The sequence below is a fragment of the Sarcophilus harrisii genome, chromosome 6, assembly GCF_902635505.1.
Source record: "Sarcophilus harrisii chromosome 6, mSarHar1.11, whole genome shotgun sequence".
NCBI lineage: Eukaryota > Metazoa > Chordata > Mammalia > Dasyuromorphia > Dasyuridae > Sarcophilus > Sarcophilus harrisii.
Genome location: NC_045431.1, coordinates 128,379,310 through 128,400,018, shown reverse-complemented (window position 1 = coordinate 128,400,018; position 20,709 = coordinate 128,379,310). Strand labels below are relative to the sequence as shown.

Below are 20,709 nucleotides of genomic sequence, written 5' to 3'. Positions count from 1 at the left end.
TTCTTTGTGAGGCAGTAAGCATTTCATCATTGGAAAACTTTAAACAGAAATTGTATGCCAGACTGTTTAGAGAAGTTATAAATACAGATTCATGTTTCAGGTAGTACTTTTAAGTACTGAGATTTTATGATTTTTTTGATCTCATTTAATCTTCATACCTATCCCACTATGTAGTTAGTACAGATATTATTATCCTCATTTTACAGGAGGGAAACTGGGACCTAAAGAGATTAATTGCACTGCCTGGGGTCACATAATAAATAGCAGATCCAAAATACAAATTTAGGATGTCTTTAGCTCTGATATTCTTTTCACTATATAATCCAGCCTTGTATTAGAACAACAGGAAGTTAAATTGAAATAGCTAAGAGGGTGGTGCAAAGCATACAATACTGGGCTTATAGTCAGAAAGACCTAGGTTCAAAGCTTACCTTAGATGTGTCTAGCAGCATCACCCTAGACCTTGACCTCGTCTGTAAAATAAAGTATCAGACTTGATGGTCTCTAAGGTTCTTTCCAGGTCAAATTGGAACTGAACAAAATCTCTTTAGGATATAAAAATAATCCTGCCTGACCTTAAGCAATTTAAGCAATCTCCATTTTCATATAAGTGTAAATGATAATCTTGTTGAGTCAGTGTGGGCTAAATTCATTCATAGTCTGCAATAGCAAAGAGATTGTGTGAATTTCTTTCTAGTCGTGGGCATACTACCAATCTATCTCTTTGAAGCCTTATAATGAAAACAAATTGTTTTACATGTAGTGATCCTGATGAGACAATTAGTGGGTGGTAAATGGGTGCTGAAAACTGTAGGCGGAGGGGAAAGCTGTGTCAGCTTGGCTTGGATTGCCTGATTCTAGCTTGTGAAACTTTGCACGTTCAGCTTAGCTGTGCAGTCCTACAGTAGATAAACAGTTGTTTATCTAGCTAATAGAAGGGTAAATTGGATGCATGTTAGACATGATAATTCTGTTATTTGGAGGAAAGAAAAAACAAAAAATTTTTAAGTCTATGCTTAGTTTTGAGAATTGAGAATTTCAGAAATATTTGTCATGAACAGACTCCAGACTTTGTTAGGAGGCCCGGAGAGGTGATCAACTTTATCCTCACCCACAGTCCTCATTGTTGTTGACACAAAGCCTGCCTCCAGAGTTTCTGTAAAAATAGAAAGGAAGCTAAGCACCCAAACTAGGGAAAGAGGCAACAGAAGCAAATCTGACATGTTGCTTTGTGGATTTTATTGTTGGATAGGGTAAACTGTTTTCTCCCGGTGAGGTATAGGGCTGTCTGATTTACTGGGTGTATGCAAATATCTGTTGTGGAAAACAATTTCTTTTTTTAATTGGAGAATTTAAACAAGAATAATTTTTCAGCATCAACCCTTGCAAAACCTTGGGTTTTCCCCCTCTTGCCACCACTACCATTTAACATATAATCCAATATATGTTAAATATGATAAAAATATATGTTAAATCCAATATATGCATGCATATTTATACAATTATCTTGCTGCACAAGAAAAAAATTCAAACAACAACAACAAGAAGTGAAAATGCTGTCTGCACTCAGTCCTCACAGTCATCTCTCTTGGGTGTAGATGGCTCTCATCATCACAAGATCATTAGAGCTAGTCTGAATCATCTCATTGTTGAAAAGAGCCACATCCATCAGAACAGATTATTTTATAATCTTTCTGTTGCTGTAGTTCTGCTCATTTCACTTTGTATCAGTTCATGTAAGTCTTTGCAGGCCTCTCTGAAATCATCCTGATGATCATTTTTTATAGAACAATTATATTCCATAACATATATATACCATAACTTTTTCAGCCATTCTCAAAGGATGGGCATCCACTCATTTTCCAGTTTCTTGCCACTACAAAAGGGCTGCCAAAAACATTTTTGCACATGTGGGTTCCTTTCCCTCCTTTAAGATCTCTTTGGAAATATAATAAGTCCAGTAGGAACATTGCTGGCTCAAAGGGTATGCACAGTTTGATAGCCCTTTCAGCATAGTTCCAAATTGCTCTCCAGAATGGTTAAATCAAGTCATAATTCCATCAACAATGCATTAATGTCCCAGTTTTCCCCACATTCCCTCCAACATTGATCATTATCTTTTTCTGTCACCTTAGACAATCTGAGGAGTGTATAGTGGTAACTTAAGAGTTGTCATTAATACTTTTTTAGAGCACCTTTTCATATGACTGGAGATGGTTTCAATTTCTTTTTCTGAGAATTGTCTATTCATATCCTTTGACCATTTATCAATTGGAGAATGGCTTGAATTCTTATAAATTCTCTATATATTTTAGAAATGAGGAATTTATCAGGACACTTGAATGTAAAAACGTTTCCCCAATTTATTGCTTCCCTTCTAATCTTGTCAGAATTAGTTTTGTTTGTACAAAAACTTTTTAACTTAATGTAATCAAAATTATCCATCTTATATTCATTAGGGAAATTGATCTATAATTTTCTTTCTCTGTTTTCATTCTACCTGGTTTAGATATCAGTACCATGTCTGTCATAAAAGGAATTTGGTAAGAATCTTTCTTTCCCTATTTTTCCAAATAGTTTGTATAGTATTAGAGTTAATTGTTCTTTAAATATTTGGTAGAATTCACATGTAAATCCATCTGGCCCTGGAGATTCTTTCTTAGTTTGTTCTATTTCTTTTTTGAAAATGGGACTATTTAAATAATTTATTTCTTTTTCTGTTACTCAGGTCCATCCACATTTTTATAGGTATTCCTCCATTTCACTTAGTTTATCAAATTTGTTGACATATAGTTGAGCAAAATTCTCCTCATTATTGTTTTAATTGCTTCTTCATTACTGGAAAGTTCTCTCTTTTCATTTTTGAGACTAATAATTTGATTTTATTCTTTCCTTTTTCTAATCAAATTAACTAAAAGTTTATTTATTTTGTTGATTTTTTCATAAAACTAACTCTTAGTTTTATTTATTAATTCAATAGTTTTCTTACTTTCAGTTTTATTAATCTCCCATTTTATTTTCAGAATGTCAAATCTGGTATTTAATTGAGTGTTTTTAATTTGTTTTTTTCCTAGCTTTTTTAGTTGCAAGCTCAATTCATTGATCTTCTCTTTTTCTATTTTATGCAAGTAAGCATGTAGAGATATAAAATTTCCCCTAATAACCGCTTTGGCTGCATCCCACAAATTTTGCTATGTTGTCTCATTATTGTCATTCTCTTGGATGAAATTATTGATTGTGTCTATGATTTGTTTTTTCACCCATTCATTAGATTATTTACTTTCCAATTATTTTCTGGCCTATTTTCCCCTGGGCTTTTATTACATGTAATTTTTATTGCATCAGGATCTGAAAAAATGCATTTACTATTTCTGCCTTTGATTTTGAGGTCTTTATGCCCCAATATGTAGTCAATTTTTGTATTGTTCCATGAACTACTGAGAAAAAAAGTGTATTCCTTCCTGTCTCCATTTAATTTTCTCCAAAAATCTATCATACCTAACTTTTCTAAAATTCTATTTACCTCCTTAGCTTCTTTTTTATTTATTATGTGGTTTGATTTATCTAGTTCTGAGAGAGCAAGGTTGAGATCCCCCAGTAGTATAATTTTGCTGTCTATTTCTTCTCGCATCTCTCTTAACTTCTCTGCTAGGAAAATGGATGTTCTACCACTTGGTGTATATATGTTTAGTATTGATATTACTTCATTATCTATGGTACCCTTTAGCAAGATATAGTTTCCTTTCTTATCTCTTTTAATTAGATCTGTTTTTGCTTTTGCTTGATCTGAGATCAGGATTGGTACCCTTGCTTTTTTTTACTTCACCTAAAGCATAATAGATTCTACCCCAGTCTTTTATCTTTACTCTAAACGTATCACTCTGATTTAAATGTATTTCTTGTAAACAACATATTGTAGGATTCTGGCTTTTAATTCAGTCTGCTACTCATTTGTGTTTTATGAGAGATTTATCCCATTCATGTTCCCAATTAAAATGACTAATTAACTATTCCCTGCCATTTTATTTACCCCAAGTTATACTTTTCTATTTCCTTTCCCTCTTTCCCTCCTTCCTAGTATTTTGCTTCTGACCACTACCTCCCTCAAACAGCCTTTCCCTTTTAAAGCCCCTTCCCCTTCTTTATACCGTTCCCCTACTATTTGTTTTCCCTTCTATTAGTCTCCCCTTTTCCTTCCCCCTTTCTTCTCCCAGTTCTCTATAAGGTGAGAAAAGTTTCTCTGTGAAACCAAGTATATCTAATTTTCTCTCTTTGAACCAAATCCGATGAATATGAGATTTACACAATGTTCATCCCTTTCCTTATTTCCCTCAATTATAATAGGTTTTCTTTGCCTCTTCATGAAGTGTAATTTCCCTCATTTTACCTCCATTTTCTTCTTTTTTCTAGTACAATACCCTTTCTATCTCTAGTTTCTTTTTTATAGTATCACAGTAAAATCAAATTATACCTGCACTCTCTAAGTATACCCATAACAGAGATATAGTTCTTAAGAATTCTTTCCTTTTTACATTTTTATACTTTTCTTAACTTCATTATTTGGAGATAAATTTTTTTTGTTCAGGTCTGGACTTTTCCTCAGAAATAAATGAAATTCTCCTGAATGTCCATCTTCTTCCATGAAAGGTAATGCTCAGTTTAGCTGGATAGTTGATTCTTGGCTGTAATCCAAATTCCTTTGCCTTTTGGAATATCAAGATTCTAGGCCCTTAAGGTGTAGAATAATTCTGATTGTGGCTCCTTGATATTTGAATTGTTTCTTTCTGGCTGCTTGCTATATATATTTTTCCTTGGTCCCAATAATTCTGAAATTTAGCTGTGATATTTCTTGGAGTTTTCATTTTGGGGTCACTTTCAGGAGGTAATTGGTTAATTCTTTCAATGGCTGTTTTACCTTTAGGACCTCAGGGCAGTCTTAACTAGGACATCAAGGCAGTTTTCCTTGATGATTTCCTGAAATATCATGATTTTCAGGAAGTCCAATAATCCTTACATTGTCTCTTCTAGATCTATTTTCCAGGTCAGTTGTTTTCCCATGAGGTATTTTACATTTTCTTCTATTTTTACATTTTTAAAAATTTTGTTTGACCGATTCTTCTCTCATTGTGTCATTCATTTCCATTTGTTCAGTTCTAATTTTTAGTGAATTATTTTTTTCAGTTACCTTTTTAAACTCCTTTTGTATTTGGTCAATTGAATTTTTAAATGAGTTGTTTTGTTCTATGGACTTTTTTTTTTTCATTTCACAAATTCTGTTTTTAAGTTGTCTTTTTTTTCCCATTTCACAAATTCTGTTTTTCAAGGAGTTGTTTTCTTTTTCCATTTTGTCAAATCTATTTTGTAAAGAGTTTTGTGCTTTTTCCATTTCACTAAATCTATTTTGTAAGGAGTTTTCTTCAGATAATTTCTGTCTTTCCTTTCCCAAACCTTCTTGCAAAGTTTTCATTTCCTTTCCCCATTTTTCTTCTAACTCTCTTCTAAAATCCTTTTGGAATTCTTCCAAGAGAGCCTTGTGAGAGGGGGACCAATTCATATCACCCTTTGGGGCTTCATCCGGAGACATCTGCTTTTAGTGTCCTCAGAGTTTAAAATCTGTTCTTCTCTTTCTCTATTAAAAACTATCTATGGTCAGAGTTCTTTTTGCTTTTTTGCTCGTTTCTTTTAAAAGGTTGAGCTCTGCTTTTAGAGCAAAGGGGAGATTGTCCATCCTTCCTCCATTCATAGGTGACAGTGGCTATGCTGGGTCAGTACTAACTGACTTCCAGTTCTGGGTAGGCATGGTCAGATCCTGATATTCTGGGGTTTAGGGGCTCACTATTTGTCTATTGTATTTGTGTTGGATGTCTTATAGCTAATCTGCTGATGTACTGGCTTGCAGCCAGGACAGAATAGCCAACACTTCTGTAGATTCCTCCCGGTAAATTTCCTGCCTCCCTTCCCACTGTGTGCAGAACCCACCCTGCCCTGATCTCTGCATTGCCTCTGAATCTGCATTCAGATTTCCACAGGGATGCCTGCACTCGCCCACCTCCCTCTATGCTTGATTGAAACAGACCTATTATGAAGATCTTCCAAATTATCATTTGCTGGAAATTTGTTACATTCCAAATATTTGTGGGTTCTGTCACTTCAAAACCAGTTCAGAGGCTTAATTTGCCGTTAATTTGAGGGATATGGAGAAATCTCAGAAAAAAAGATATCTCCTTTCTATCATCTTGGCTCTTCCCCCATGGAAAACTATTGAACAGGACCAAAAATTCCTGAAATATTCCCTGAAGAAGAAAAACCCTCATGGCCGCCATAGCCCAGTGCTGCAGGCGACTTACTGTAAGGAATCCAGGCCACAGTAAGTCTAAGAATGAGGGTGATCTGTGTAAAAGAAGTATTTTCTTTCTTCCCAAATCCTCCCTCATTCATGTCCTTCTTATACTACACTGAATCAGTCAATCAATACACATTTATTAAGGACATGCCAAGTCCTGAGCTAAATACTGGTGACACAAAAAGATGCAAAGGATAGTCTTTTCCCTTAAAGAGCAGAAAATTTAATGGAGGAGATAATATGCAAATAAATATATACAAGTTAGGCTATATACAGGATGGGAAATAAATAGCAGAGGGAAGGCCCTAGAATTAAGAGGTGCCAAAGAAGGACTTTCAATAGGAATCTTTCCTCTCTCTTTTATTTTTTTCAAAGCCCCTGTTATTATTAATTTTAGGAATTAGGAACTAGGAAACACTATGGCATAGTGGAAAAGAAACTGTCTTTGGAGCCAGGAAGATAGAGAGTCAAGTTATGACACATACTGTTTGTGTGATCCTGGTTAGGTAACTAAACTCTCAGGGCTTGAAGACATTCTCTAGGATTACTAGTTACAGAGAAGGTCTCAATGTGCATTGATAATGAATGATTTCTCACCAGAAGTTCTGTATAACAGAGAAATCACATATCTCATTCTTTATTCCTATCTTATGAACCTTAAGCAGCTAGGTGGCACAGTCAATAGAATCCTGGGCCTGGAACTGGGAAGATCTGAGTTCATATCCAGCCTCAGACACTTACAAGTTGTATGACTGGGGGCAAATCACTTAATCTCTGTTTACCTAAGTTCCTCCATCTGTAAAATGGTTATAATAATACTATTTCTCTCCCATGGTTGTTGTAAGGATTAAATGAGAATCACAGTGCCTGGCATGTAGTAGGTGTATATAAAATTTAGTTATTATGAGCTGTTTGTCAACACCAACAGACATGAACATTTCCCTGTGTACACTAAAAATAGGAAAAGGATCACAAATGATATTTCACTATATATTTCTTTGAATTTAAAAATGGTAGTTTCAATACTGTCTTAGTCTCTTCTGAAATTCCTTCTGCTCTCTCCTGTGTATTTTTAATAAGTCATTGATATTGATTTTTTTTTAAGTATCATGATTAACTACCCTCAACCTCCCCAAAATCCCCATTCTGTCACAAATAAGTATAGTCATTCTATACAAATCTATATATTAGTGCTATCAAGATATACATCTCATTCTGAACCTATAGTTTAGCACCTCTCTGCCAAGAGATGGGAAGCATGATTCATCATTGGTTTTCTGGAGTTGTGATTGGTTGTTAGTTGATAGATTTTCGAGTTGAAAGGATCTTTAAAGGCCATTTAGACCAACCACTTTATTTTATAGATGAGAAAATCGAGGCCTAGAGTGATGAAATTAACCTACAACACATAGGTAATAACCATCTGAGGTGGGATTTGAACTATTATTCTTTCTTTTATTATTAATCATCATGAATATTTTATAAAATATTCATGTACCATAATTTGTTCATCCAAATCCTAATTAACTAAGACCAAATTCGATTACTTTGTTCCTATTCCTTTGCTACAATAAAACTTTCACCACAGTTTTCCCCTTCTTTGCACTGTTTGTGTTAAAAATACCCATGAGAGGAGGCACCTGTGCACATATTCAAAATTACATAGTTAATAAAGACCTGGTTGATCTGGGATTTGAAACAGCCTTTTCCCCACTGTCTTGTTGGTTGAAGGAGTTTGTGTGAAAAGTTAGACTTGTTCTTCGAAGACACAGAGTATAGATTACATCCTATTATTAGCTCATTTGGAGCTTGCATTTTACTAAGACCTTCTGATCTTTTTCATAAGATATATTGTCTAGCCATACTCCTTGGTCCTATATATGCTACTTTTTAAAAATTCAAGAGTTGAGTTTTGCATTTGTTCCTTTTAGCTTTCATGTTTTAAAAACATGCAACCCATTTTTCTAGCCTGTTATCATTTTGTGGACTTTTGATTCTGTCATTCAACATGTCAGTTAGTGTAGAGGACTGAAACTCTGAATAGGTGTATTTAAATCTGAGAATTCAGAGCACTTAAGGTTAATTACCTATTCAATGTAAGACAGTGACTCTCCTCATGATTGATGCTTGCTGAATGCTTGGTAGTGAGATAATCGTAGGCAAGTATTGGAGGGCAGGAAGGGAGAAGGGAGTTGACGAATTTAGCAGCAAGAGGAGGAGGAGAGAGAGAGGCTGTAACTCTGGACTTGAGAATCAAGGATACATTTTGGCAAGCCTCATGGCAATTTGTCTGGTTCTTTTACTTCTCCCCCGAAAGACTAAGGACTTTTACTTATCCTGACTTTGGCTGATGCCGAGGCCTCCAGGAAGCTAAACCGAACTTTACAAGTTAGCGCTAGTTTTTTGTCATTTGAAAATTTGAAAAGCATGACATTTATACCTTCATCCAAGTCACTGATAAAAATGTTGAACTGCATGGGACCAAGGACAAATGCATGGAGCATTCTATTAGACACCACCTTAGAAAGTTGACACTGATTCACTAGTGATGACTTTCTGGCTCCTGTCGCTCTGCAGTTCTAATTTCATCTAATTAAACTATTACTTAGCAGTCATTGCTTCATTTTTTTTTCCTACAAACTCTCTTACTAAATCATGTAGGGCCTTTGCTGAGAATCAATGGAAGGCAGACTCATTCTAGCAAAATGAAAGATTTCAAAGAGTTGAGGAGTAAGTCACAGAAAAGAAGGAATATACAGTAGAAGTAGGTTGAAATATATCTTAGAAATCTAAAAATTTTAACTGTTATTTTTGTATATCTGATAATAAAATCTATTCTTTTACTTTTTTTCATTTGATATTGCTTTACTTTAAAAATCCTACAGGTTTATTTTTTAAATATTTATTCATTTAAAAAAATCCTTTCTGGCATAAGAAGTCACATAGGCTTTGAAAATTTCCTTATTGAAATTTTTTTTTCCTGAAGCAATTGGGTTAAGTGATTTGGCCAGGATCACACAGCTAGGAAGTGTTAAGTGTCTGAGACTAGATTTTTAACTCAGGTCCTCTTGACTTCAAGGTTGGTGCTCTGTCCACTGTACCACCTACCTGCCCTAAATTTTTTATTCTTTTTATGTCTATCCACATATTCCTAATAATAATGCCAAAAGAGAATTCTTCCAAAGCAAAAGATTTAATCCATATATATCTATTAGCATAGAAACTGTGCCTGACAGTGTATATAAATTTCTAAATCTAAATGCAATTTTTCTTCTGAGAGAAGCAAATAGTTTTCTTTCTCTTCTGGAGCCAAAATTGGTCATCACATTTAATCTAATTTCTGGTATCTTTTCATATTACTTTCCTTTACATTCTTGTGGTCATTGTATATATACATATTATTTTCTTGGTTCTGCTTATTTCACTTTGCATGAGTTTATGCATGTTCCTTGGAATTCTTTTTTGGTCATTTTTGATAGCACAAAAATATTTCATTTTGTTTCTCCAGGGGATGGGCCTCTACTTCATTTCTCTCTTCTCTCTCCCTTTTTGGTTAGGACAAATCTAATCCAAGAAGCAATTATTAAGTACTTATTATGTGCTAGGCACTATGCTAAGTACGTCACAATTATTATATCTTTAATCCTCACAAGTCTTAGATGCTATTATTATGCCCATTTTACAGATGACAAAACTAAAATTAAATAATTTACTCAGCTCACACAGTTAATCTGATTAAGGCCAGATTTGTATCCAGGTCTTCCTGACTCCAGTTCTACCATTCTATCCATTATGCCCCAACTAGATTCTGGTGATACAAAGTTAAAAACAATTCCTATACTCAAGTGGTTTATAGTCTATTGGAAGAATATAATATACAAAAGGTGATTACCTAAGAAATAAATTTTAAAAGGAAAAAAAGTACTTTAAAAATCTATTTTGTTATGTATGGGATCTTTTTGTGTTTGATCTTTTTGATGTATATGGCAAATAAATGGAATTATTGAATCAAAGAATTTGAATAATTTAATGATTTCCCTCATTATTCCATACTGTTTTCCAGAATGGTCAGACCAATTTATAGCTCCACCAACAATTATCTGACCTACCTACAGTCTTACCAACATTGAATTTTTCTATCTTATGGCATTTTTTGACAATTTGGTGACTATTAGGTAAACAGACTTATTTTAAGTTACATTTTTTGTAATTAGTGACTTGGAACTTTTTTTCATAGATTTGCTGAGTCTCACTTTTAGTGTTAATATTCTTTAAAGACTTACCCTTTGAAAAGAAAAATGTTTCTTTAGTTTTATATATTTTTTGGCAATTCCCTATAAATATCTTGGATATCAGTCATCAAATTTATTTGATACAAAGGGTTCCTCCCCACTTTACTGACTTGATTACTACTCTTATCCTTTACATGCAGTTTCATTCACACAAAAAACTTTTGATTTTTCTTAATTAGAATTCTTTGTTTTGCCCTTTGTGATCTATAGCCTTTCTTGTCCATGAATTCTTTTCCTAACTATAGTTCAATTAAAGCAAAATAATCCCTGCTCCAAAGGAACTTATATTCTAACATGCATACATGTGTGTATATGAATAGCACACATATATATATATTATTTTACATTACTTACTGTGTATATATTATATGCACATACATATATATACATCTTTGTGTGTATATATCTATATTTATCCACATATGTATGTAGTTCTGAAAGGTACCTCTTTAAATTATCCTTTAATTTTCTTTATGATGAGACATAAAATGTCTTTTAAATGTATTTTGGTTGCTTATATGCTTGTTACTTATTGAGATATCTAATATAAGATTTTCATGCAAACCTATTTTCTTTCAAACAATTTTCCAGTTTTCCCAGCAGTTTTCATTGTCTAGGAAGTTCTTGCTCCAGTAGTCTGTATTTGGGAGTTTTGAATATTGATCTACTTTTTGTTTGGTGTGATCTATTTGTTTTGGTTCAAGAATTTGCTTCTCTAGTCTAATTTGTTCATATTCTTGAATCAGTACCAAGTGGTTTGTTATTTACTTTTTTATAGTTAAATTTTGAGATTTGAAACCTATTTTTTATTTTTGTCTTTGCATCTATGTCTTCTCTGATCCTCTTTTAAAATTTATTTCTTTTGAAATTCTTGATCTTTTGTGTCTTCAAATAACTTTTGTTATTTTGTCTAGTTCTAGATAATAATCTGCTGGTAATTTGATTCGTATAGAACTGTATCTATAATTTCATGTCAGTAATATATTTTTTAATATTCTCTGCCATGAATAAAGAGTGGCTTTTCTATTACTTACATCTTTTTCTGTTGAGTCAGCTGTATTTCTATAAATCCTGAAGATAACTTTGTAGTTAATGTCCAGATATTTTATAGCTAGTTTGTATGGAATTTCTCTTTCTCTCTCTTTGTCTTGGGATTTGTTAATAGTATACAGAAAAGTTAGTGACTTCTGAATATTTGTTTTATAGCTTGCTACTTTACTAAAGTCATTGATTGTCATGATTAATTTTTTCATTAACTCTCAGAGGTTGTCTAAATAATCATATCATCTGCAAATAAAGGTATTAGTCCCTTCTTGGCAAAAACTTATTTCACAAAGAAAAATTCTCACAATAATTAGATAACTTTTAATTGACTCTAGTATTTACAAAATATTTTTCTTAATATATACTTTTAATATACCACTGCAATGATTTATTCATTTCCTTTTAAATAAGAAACACTTTTCCAAAGCAAAATTCTAGTCATCAAAAATTAAATGTACCTTTTTGCATTAGTATCTCTAATTCACCCTTTTATTACCTATATTTCTTGCATTTTTAAATAGACATTCCAGGCCATGGATTTTATTTATGGATCTCTACATGGATATTGTCTCCTTTGAATTGCTGGTCTCTTTTGCTCTTCTTCCTCCTTGATACCTAATGGAACCAGACTTGTTAGATCTATATAGGCAATTATCCCCTCTCCCTCTTCATTAAAAAAAATAATAATAAAAAACCCACCATTTTTTAATTAGAAATTTAAGACACAAGAAAAAACATTTTTTGTTAAATCTCATTTGAAGTGCACTTTCCCTGTACAAAAGCCTCTCATGTTTATATTTTAAGTTTTAGTTTAGAAATCTGTATCTTGAATATTATTTATTTAGCCAGCTGTTAATTTCCCAGACTTGTCTTTCTTTCCTTCCCCAGAAGATGGCGAGTTTTTATTCTTTAATGCAGGTTAACAAAGGGGTTACTTTGTTATGAGAGAATTCCTAACCACTGTCACAGTAGTTCTTCTCTTGATCCTTTGACATTTATTGGTCAGACTTTCATCTGTTGCATCTATGACTTATATTATTTCTCCTTGCAGCATCAGAAACTCCCTGTTCCAGGAATAGACCAACTTATTTTCTTTTTAAAGGGAGAAGCAAAGACATATTCTTTAAAATTATTATTAACTTTTGTCTTACCTTCTTCACAATTTCTCCCTATTTTCTTCTTACACCTTACACATGTACAGCATGTTGTGATGTAGACATACTAGCTAACTCATCTCTTGCACATGAAACTTCTGCCTCTGTACCTCCCCACTAACTATTCCTTATGCCTGGAATGTTCTCCATCCTTATCTCTTAGACTTCTTAGAATCCCTGATTCCTTCAAGACTCAGTGCAAATGTTTCCATCTTCAGGAAGCTTTTCCAGACCCATCAACTGCTAGTGCCATCCCCTCTAAGATTACCTTTCCTTTACAAAGCTGGCTAAATAAGTAATATTTAAGACATTATGTCATTTTCATTAGAATGTAAATTCTTTCAGGGTAGGAACTGTTTTTGACTTTTTTTAATCCATGTTTAGCATATCACTTGTCTCATGATATATGTCTAATGAATATTTGTCGATTGATGGAGAATTTCCTGTGAAGAAATTCCCTTATCAATATTACTATCTGAAACATACCAACTTAAGTTGTTGTTTGAAGCATAAAGATTTAAGAGCTGAAATGAGTGATTGTCAAATAAATAGTATGTTTTCAGAGGTGTTACTTGAACTAAGTCTTCCAAAGTAAGGTCTCTATCCATTATGCCACAGTCTTATGTAAGTCTATATTTCTCTGTGTATTCCTTTCTATTTTTCTAATTTTTGGATCATAGTAGAAACTCGCTTTTACTTCTTTACATTTTTGTTTCCTCCTTTAAACTGTTTTGTCTTTTTTTGTTTTTTTGAGGAACATTCTGACAACCTGGAAAGTAGAAATACACACCTCCAACTTTCATTTTCTCCAGACTGAAGACTTAGTAGTTTCCCATGCCAATGCAATTACAATTCTTGTCCCTATCCCTTAAGAACGTAAATTAACTTGATTAAAAACTAGTTATTCCAATCACTGAAGTGTCAACCATACACCAGATCCATATTTTTTGTATGTATATTAGTATTTATGGAAATGGCTGAAACAAACATAACATATTTTCCTGGTCCCAAAAGAATTCTCCTTGTCCTCTATACTCACTTTAACCAAGTACCATAGTCCTATGTCTTCTTTTGGACAGTTTTCCTGGCTAATTCTATTAGATTAATGAAATTGAGGCACACTGCTTATTTGTGAAATATGAGTCAAAATGTGAATGTAATGAAATTTACTCTCAGTGGCTGATGTTGTCACTAGCCTCCAAATAATTTCCTGTACTTTTCTCATATGCTTAATTCTCTGCCCCTTTTGGAAGTGAAGCTTAATTTATTTATCAGATAGAAGAAGAAACCAACCCAAACAAAAGGCATAAGGACATGAGATGAAATCCAATTAATTAATGAACTCAAACCACTTAATTTCCTCTTATGTTGATCTCAAGAGCCTTTTCTCTACTTTCCTGGGCATTAGACTCCCTGACCCCATTTGGGAATCTAGGCTTAATTTATTCAGCTAACAAAACACAAGAAAAAAATCCAATTATCTAATGAGATGCATACCTTATTTTACTTTGCTACAGCTCTTTGAAACCTTTCCTCCATTTCTAATTTGGATGTAAAGCCACTAAGCAGAATCTTTATTCTAATTTATTTTATTTTATTATTATTATTTTATTATCTCTACCTATACAATAGATCGGTCTTCTTTAAACAATGCAAGAATGATGCAAAAAATAAGATTTTTTGTCTAATTAAAGAATTTCATTGCCTTCTGAGGTTTTTTTTTTTTTAAGTCATCAGTTACTAAGAAACAAAACTGTTCTATTTTACTATAAATTTGGCTGTTTTACTAGACAGAGAAAAACAAGGGTGATAGCTAACTGTCTGTCTTTTTTAGACTTCTTTATAATACTTGAAGAGTGAATGAGGTCATTCTTTTCCTTGGAGAGAAACTGGCTTTACTGGGAAAGAATTGGAAAAAAAAGTAACTTTACTTTATATGCTTTTCATTCTATATAGGTTTTGGTTGTGAAGGAACAACCACAATGCAGTACTGGAAGTCATCAGGTGAACTTCACAGACTGTCAGACTACAAATGGTGATCAACCTTCACCCCCTGAATCTGGTGACTAAGACTTTCTATCTTATTGGGTGATAGTTTAAGATTTCATGTCTTACTATAGCAATAGTCACTTTTATTTAACATAAGAGTACCATCAATACATTGTATTGTATTGTAATGATTAAGGAAGAAAAATATGTTTGATTCATCTCTTATCTTCTCCTACCACCCATTCTATACCCAAAAAGGACACTATTTTTACAGAAAAGACAATTGCTGATTGCAGAACTATCTGCCCATACTACTCTTTCCCTCTAGTTTAATTCTGGGTCTATCTCATGGGCTAGAGATAGTATTTGGGATAGTGCTGAGGAAACAGATGAGAGAGAATCATAAGAGGTTTGTCCTATTATCTGGTTATCCCCATTGTTGAAAATTCTTGAAAGACTAGGTAAGTTTAAAGGATTTGGGTCTCCTTAAAGACCAGACATTCTTCTTTCAACACATACTCGTTGGGAGACTCCAGAAAAGTCATTGAATGTCTCAGTGCCATATGTAACCATTTAGGCACATAAGGAGAAAAGTAGTAGTAAAGGGTGTTTTTTCACTTAGTAATTTTCCATGCCAATCCAATTACAATTAACTCGATTGAAAACTAGTTACTTCTATTACTGAAATGTTAACCATAAACCAGCTCCACCTCCCAGTTCCTCACCAACTTATACCTTCCCAAGATTGCTTCAGGACTGATTTATTTCAGATGAGGGTTGGGACTGGATATGCTTCAATCTATGGACTTTTCATAGTCCTTTTTATTGTTAATTAAACTAAACATTATATTAATAATGGTTCTCTAACATCGTGTTATACATATGCCATATAACTCTGTGGATGTTATTTAATATTATCTAATATCACTACTATAGGAGATTTCAGAAAAGAAAACAGACAAAAAACTTTAAACCAAGAAAAATGTTTCCCTCCATATGAAATGTGCCTTGGATTCACCTCAGTTTATTAGCATTTTGCTTTCATAACCATGCTGACTCCCTACTATAGCTTCTCATCTCTCTAAACAAAGAGAACATATATATTCCCTGAAACTCCCTGAAAATATATACTTGATGAATCTCTATTGAACTAAATGGAAATCTGTTTTCTAAATTCCATAAGCTGTAATCATTTAGACACTATCCTTTTAACAATTATAAGCGCTCCTCCATATTTTAATAACATGTTACTGCTGTATCTTAAATTTAACTTGCTAATCATAAAATTCAATACTTTCCAAGAAGAGTTGTTGTTAAATAGTAATACTGCTGTCTTTCTTCATGAGCACACTTCTCTGAGGAGCAGAAGGCATGGTGAAGATTCAAATAAACCTTACAATGCATTTTCTAGGATCACTATTTTGGAGAAGAGTCAAACTAACCCTGGTTTTCTCCTGGCCTTGTATCTACACTTTGACAGAAGAGAAATGAATTTTCCCGAAAATAACTTGGAGAAACAAGGATTAGATTAGGGTTTTTTTATATCTTTTATTATTTTATTATTTTCATAATAATACTAAATATAATAATACTAAAATGGTATTTGCCCACTAATATCCTTTTCTCTTTTCTAATTATATATCTATGTGAAGTAAGATTTATTTTAATCAAAACAACAAATCACAAAAGATCCAATGCAGAAGCAGATATATAAATGCAACAAATTTGCAAAAATATATAAAAACCATATATATTGAATTATCTGATTAATGATACTGCTTATGGGTTGTTTTTTTCTGAAGGCTATATGTGGATGGAATCCTGGAATAGAGAAATCCAGACCATAGAAGAGATGGGAAAAAATCAAAACTATCAGCATCAGCCATCCATAGACCAGCTTCATCCTCAGGGAATAGAGGAAAATCCTCATCATTTTCTTCCTTCAGGTCCTCTGTAGGGAGCCTCATCTCCTTGTTCCAGTTAACTATTTACAACATGTGGATCAAAAGATCCAACACATGCTATGCCAAATGCAAAAGATTCAATAAGGAACTGGACTTGGAACTAGGAAAAGAAAACTAACATCGTTGATGTAAAAAAACGAAGGGCTTGGACTCTAAGGTCCTTTCTGGCTTCCAATCTCATGAACCTCAAATTCTAATAGTGGAATAAACATTTCTTATGGGAAAACAAAGGGAAAAAAAAGAGTGGGGTTTCACTTATGCCCCTATATCCAGAAACCTGGATCCCAATGCCACTATGCTAGAGGCAAACGTGAAGCCATTTTCTTTTTTTCATCTTAAAGCAATCTCACGAATTATTCCATTTGCAGATCAGAAGACACTGAAGAATTACTAAGAGATTCATTAGGAACAAATCCAAGAGAGGATATACTCCTGTAGCACTGGCTTAAGTTGTAGATGTACATACAACCTGTGTATGATTCTTTACCATATCATCAGAAGAAGTGGAAATGTATTGATTCACTCATGGGTGTTCACAAAACTTGTGATTACTTACTTTTTTCCAGCCAGCTTAATGCTGTGAAGTGACTTAGTTATTCCAGTGTTGGAAATGCTTATCTTATTTTTGGCATGGACTATTGCTGGTATTTTTATACAGTGAGTCTGGGAGATATCTAAGGTGGGCTATCTTTTCAGATAAGGAGATTTGTGTTATTTTTAATTATAATTTGAAAATTATGTTGATTAAGATCTTTAATCAAGGGCTTCTAGGTGGCACAGTGGATAGAGCACCAGCCCTGAAGTCAGGAAGACCTGAGTTCAAATCTGGTCTCAGACACTTAGCACTTCCTAGCTGTGTGACCCTGAGCAATCACTTAACCCTAATTGCCTCGGGGAAAAAATCTTTTAAGAGTTTTAATTTCTGAATCATATTGTGGGTCTGCCTCATTTGACCAATAATATTCATTGCCCCCCTTCCCAACCAGTTAGGTTGGCTCATTTTCAGCAAGTTCTAAGAAAAGAAAAAAATGAGTTCTTATTTGGTGGCTTTTCATAAAATCTTTTGCTTATTTTTCAGTGTATATAATGTAGAATTATAAGTCCAGAGAAAATTTTATTTTTATCATGGAGAATAGTCAATGATATTTAATTATTCAACATGTAAATAAACCAACCACAAGATTGAAAAAAGCTCTATTGTACATAAGGATGATGGGTATTCAATCAGAATCTAGGAGTTATTGAAAATGATCTAAATTCAGTTGGTAAGGCTGATGCTAAAGAGACAAGATTTCTAAAATAATTGAAAACCAGATGAATTTACACTTAGGGCAAGATTCAAAAGTACATATTTAATTAAATTCATATTATTCAAGCCAAGGATAGCTATCACAGATAATAGAGGTACTCTCAATCCCTCGCTAAGTCATTTAGGGCATGGGATAATTATACAGTGTCTATATCAACCAGTTTCATTGCTTTCCCCTTCTGCTAAAGAGCTTTGATTATATCACTCATTAACACTTATGAACCAAGATGATGAAATGAGATAGAACTAACTTCTCTCATTTCCATTACTTTCTACTAGCTCTAGAAGAAGGTTTGGTGAGGGAAGAAGATAAGATGAGAACTGTGGAATATACGTGTATGGCAGTTATTTATGCTGTTTATGCCATCCAGTTAGAGGAGAATTTCCTGCAAAAATTTGATATTTGAAAAAGAAGGCAATGTCAACATTATATTTGTAAGTAGGTGCTGAGTGCATCTCCAGTGAGTGAAATCATATTAGCAAAATAATTACTCTTACAAAAAAATTAAAGTAGCAAAATATATGTATATATATGTATATGTATATATACACATATTAAAAGTTATATATGTGTGTATACACTACATACACATATATTTTAAAAGCTTTAATGAATGTTTTTGTGTTAATAGCTTTCCATTTTAGATTTCAACAATGAGTAGTAAATATTATTATATCAAAAAATCACGTCTTGTAATGTCCCTGGACAAAATTGGTCTGGGATATTCTAGACAACTAGAGAATGAATATTTCCTATAAGCATTTAAACATGATTTATAAGTATCAAAAATTGAGAGAATTTTTTATTTTTATTTAAATCAAATCTGTGACATAACTAGTCAAATTCAAAGACAATGTAGTCATTCAAGACCTGATTCTTTATACTTTTTAGTTCCACTCTGCACATTTATATTTAGTTTCCAATCTCAGTTCCAATTCTATTTCATTTTTCTAAGTATTCTCTTTTTTTTTCAAGTTTGTTGCTCTGAAATCAATCTACATTTTTACATTGAAGCAACTTACATTGCTGTGTCTCTTTTATTTTCTGAATCTCAAAGGTCTATGACATTATGACCCTTATCATTTACAGTTAAAAATAAATGATCTACCCTTCCCTCTGAGGTCATTGATCTTCATCAATCAAATGCTAAATAAGACTGGGTACACTGCTATCTCTTATTATCACATGATTTCAATTGCATTTATTAATTTTTATTTCTGGCTTGTTTCCTTTTCATGTTGCATAATTTATTATTTCAAAACTTGAGAAAATGTGATAGAAATGCTGAATAAAAAATAATGCTTTAAAGAAGACTTGATTTCCAAGTTCATCTGATTGACTGTGACAAGAATGAATTCCTTATTTTTATTATTATTTTTATTGTTATGATATTAACAATGTTATAGCATCCCTTAAATGTGGCAACTTATCTTTTGAAGCTCACAGATTCATAATCTGTATTTGTCTATTTTTTATACTCACCTAATATCTGGAAATAATAAACACAACAGGGAGAGAAACACAATGTTTTCATATCCATTTGATGACTGGGTGAGGAGAGTGTGATTTCCTGGTTGAGTTGTGCCTACTGGGTGATGGAAACAAGATAATCAGTCCAAGAAAATATGATGCATCTAGGCAATGTTGTACACATTTAAAACAAAGATTTCTGAAAATAATGTTAAAGTTCTGACATTTCCTATCTATTGATAGTTTCCATTCTTCCCCCACCCCAGAAAATTATTCAGCTAACCTGTCAGCCTGACAGAAAGAAGTCAAGAAAATCTCTTCTATGTTTCAAGGAGACTTTCCCCTCCACTCTACCTCCAACTTAATCACCACCAGGATGGTTGGAACAACTCATTTAGTTCAACCATGGTCTAGTATTGTACAGAATCTTCTGCTAGATTCTTGGGAGACACAAAGTTTAGATCTCATGTGGTCCTGTCTTCTTGCAGGAACTTAGAACAAAAGAAGGCCAAGATAAAGTAAAACCAAGACAACTACATAGAATGGGTAAGCTTTTATAGGGAAGTTTGTTACTAGCTTGGAGGTGGGTCATAGGGAGCATTGGAGATATTGGGAGAAGGAGGTAGCAACTGAGGTGGGCTTTAAAGTAAAGTAAGGAATTTAATAGAGGGGAGGGAGAGACATGTCCAGGTATGGAAAGCAACATGAGCAAAAACAGATGGTGAAGAAGTAAAGATAGCTTAGAAAGATTGAAGTGAAATTTGATTGGAGGGGAATAAAATGAGCAAAATCCAGATGGGTTAAAATGGTTCCCAGATCATGGAGGAATTTGAATATGAAGTTTGATCTTTCTTTGGTAGTTGACAATAGTGTTGAAACTCTAGTTTTGACTACACTACCATGTAGTCTACTAATTCTGTGACTTTGAACATGTTACTTCATTCCCTAACTCATAGGGTGGTTGTGAGGACCAAATTTTAAAATCAACATAAAGTCCTTTTTGGACCATTAAGTGCTATTAGAGTACTATTAAGCGGCACCAGTTGCTTTTTGGACATGAAAATAAATTTATCACTTATTAAGATGAGGCTCAATAAGTCAAAAGTGGAACTGAATATCTTTGGCACTTAGGCCTTCTCATAA

General features: G+C 33.3%; 1 protein-coding gene across 3 annotated transcripts in view; it reads left to right on the top strand.

Moving 5' to 3' along the window:
- Positions 1–19,414, top strand: part of EGF (epidermal growth factor) — a 141,637-nt gene extending 122,223 nt beyond the window's left edge. For all 3 annotated transcript variants that reach the window (XM_031943720.1, XM_031943719.1, XM_031943722.1), the window contains 2 exons: positions 14,790–14,895; positions 16,625–19,414. In XM_031943720.1, the coding sequence (XP_031799580.1) occupies positions 14,790–14,895; positions 16,625–16,779 (261 nt within the window). In that variant the 3' untranslated portion in view covers positions 16,780–19,414. The remainder of the gene's footprint in view (positions 1–14,789; positions 14,896–16,624) is intronic.
- Positions 19,415–20,709: the final 1,295 nt, after the last annotated feature.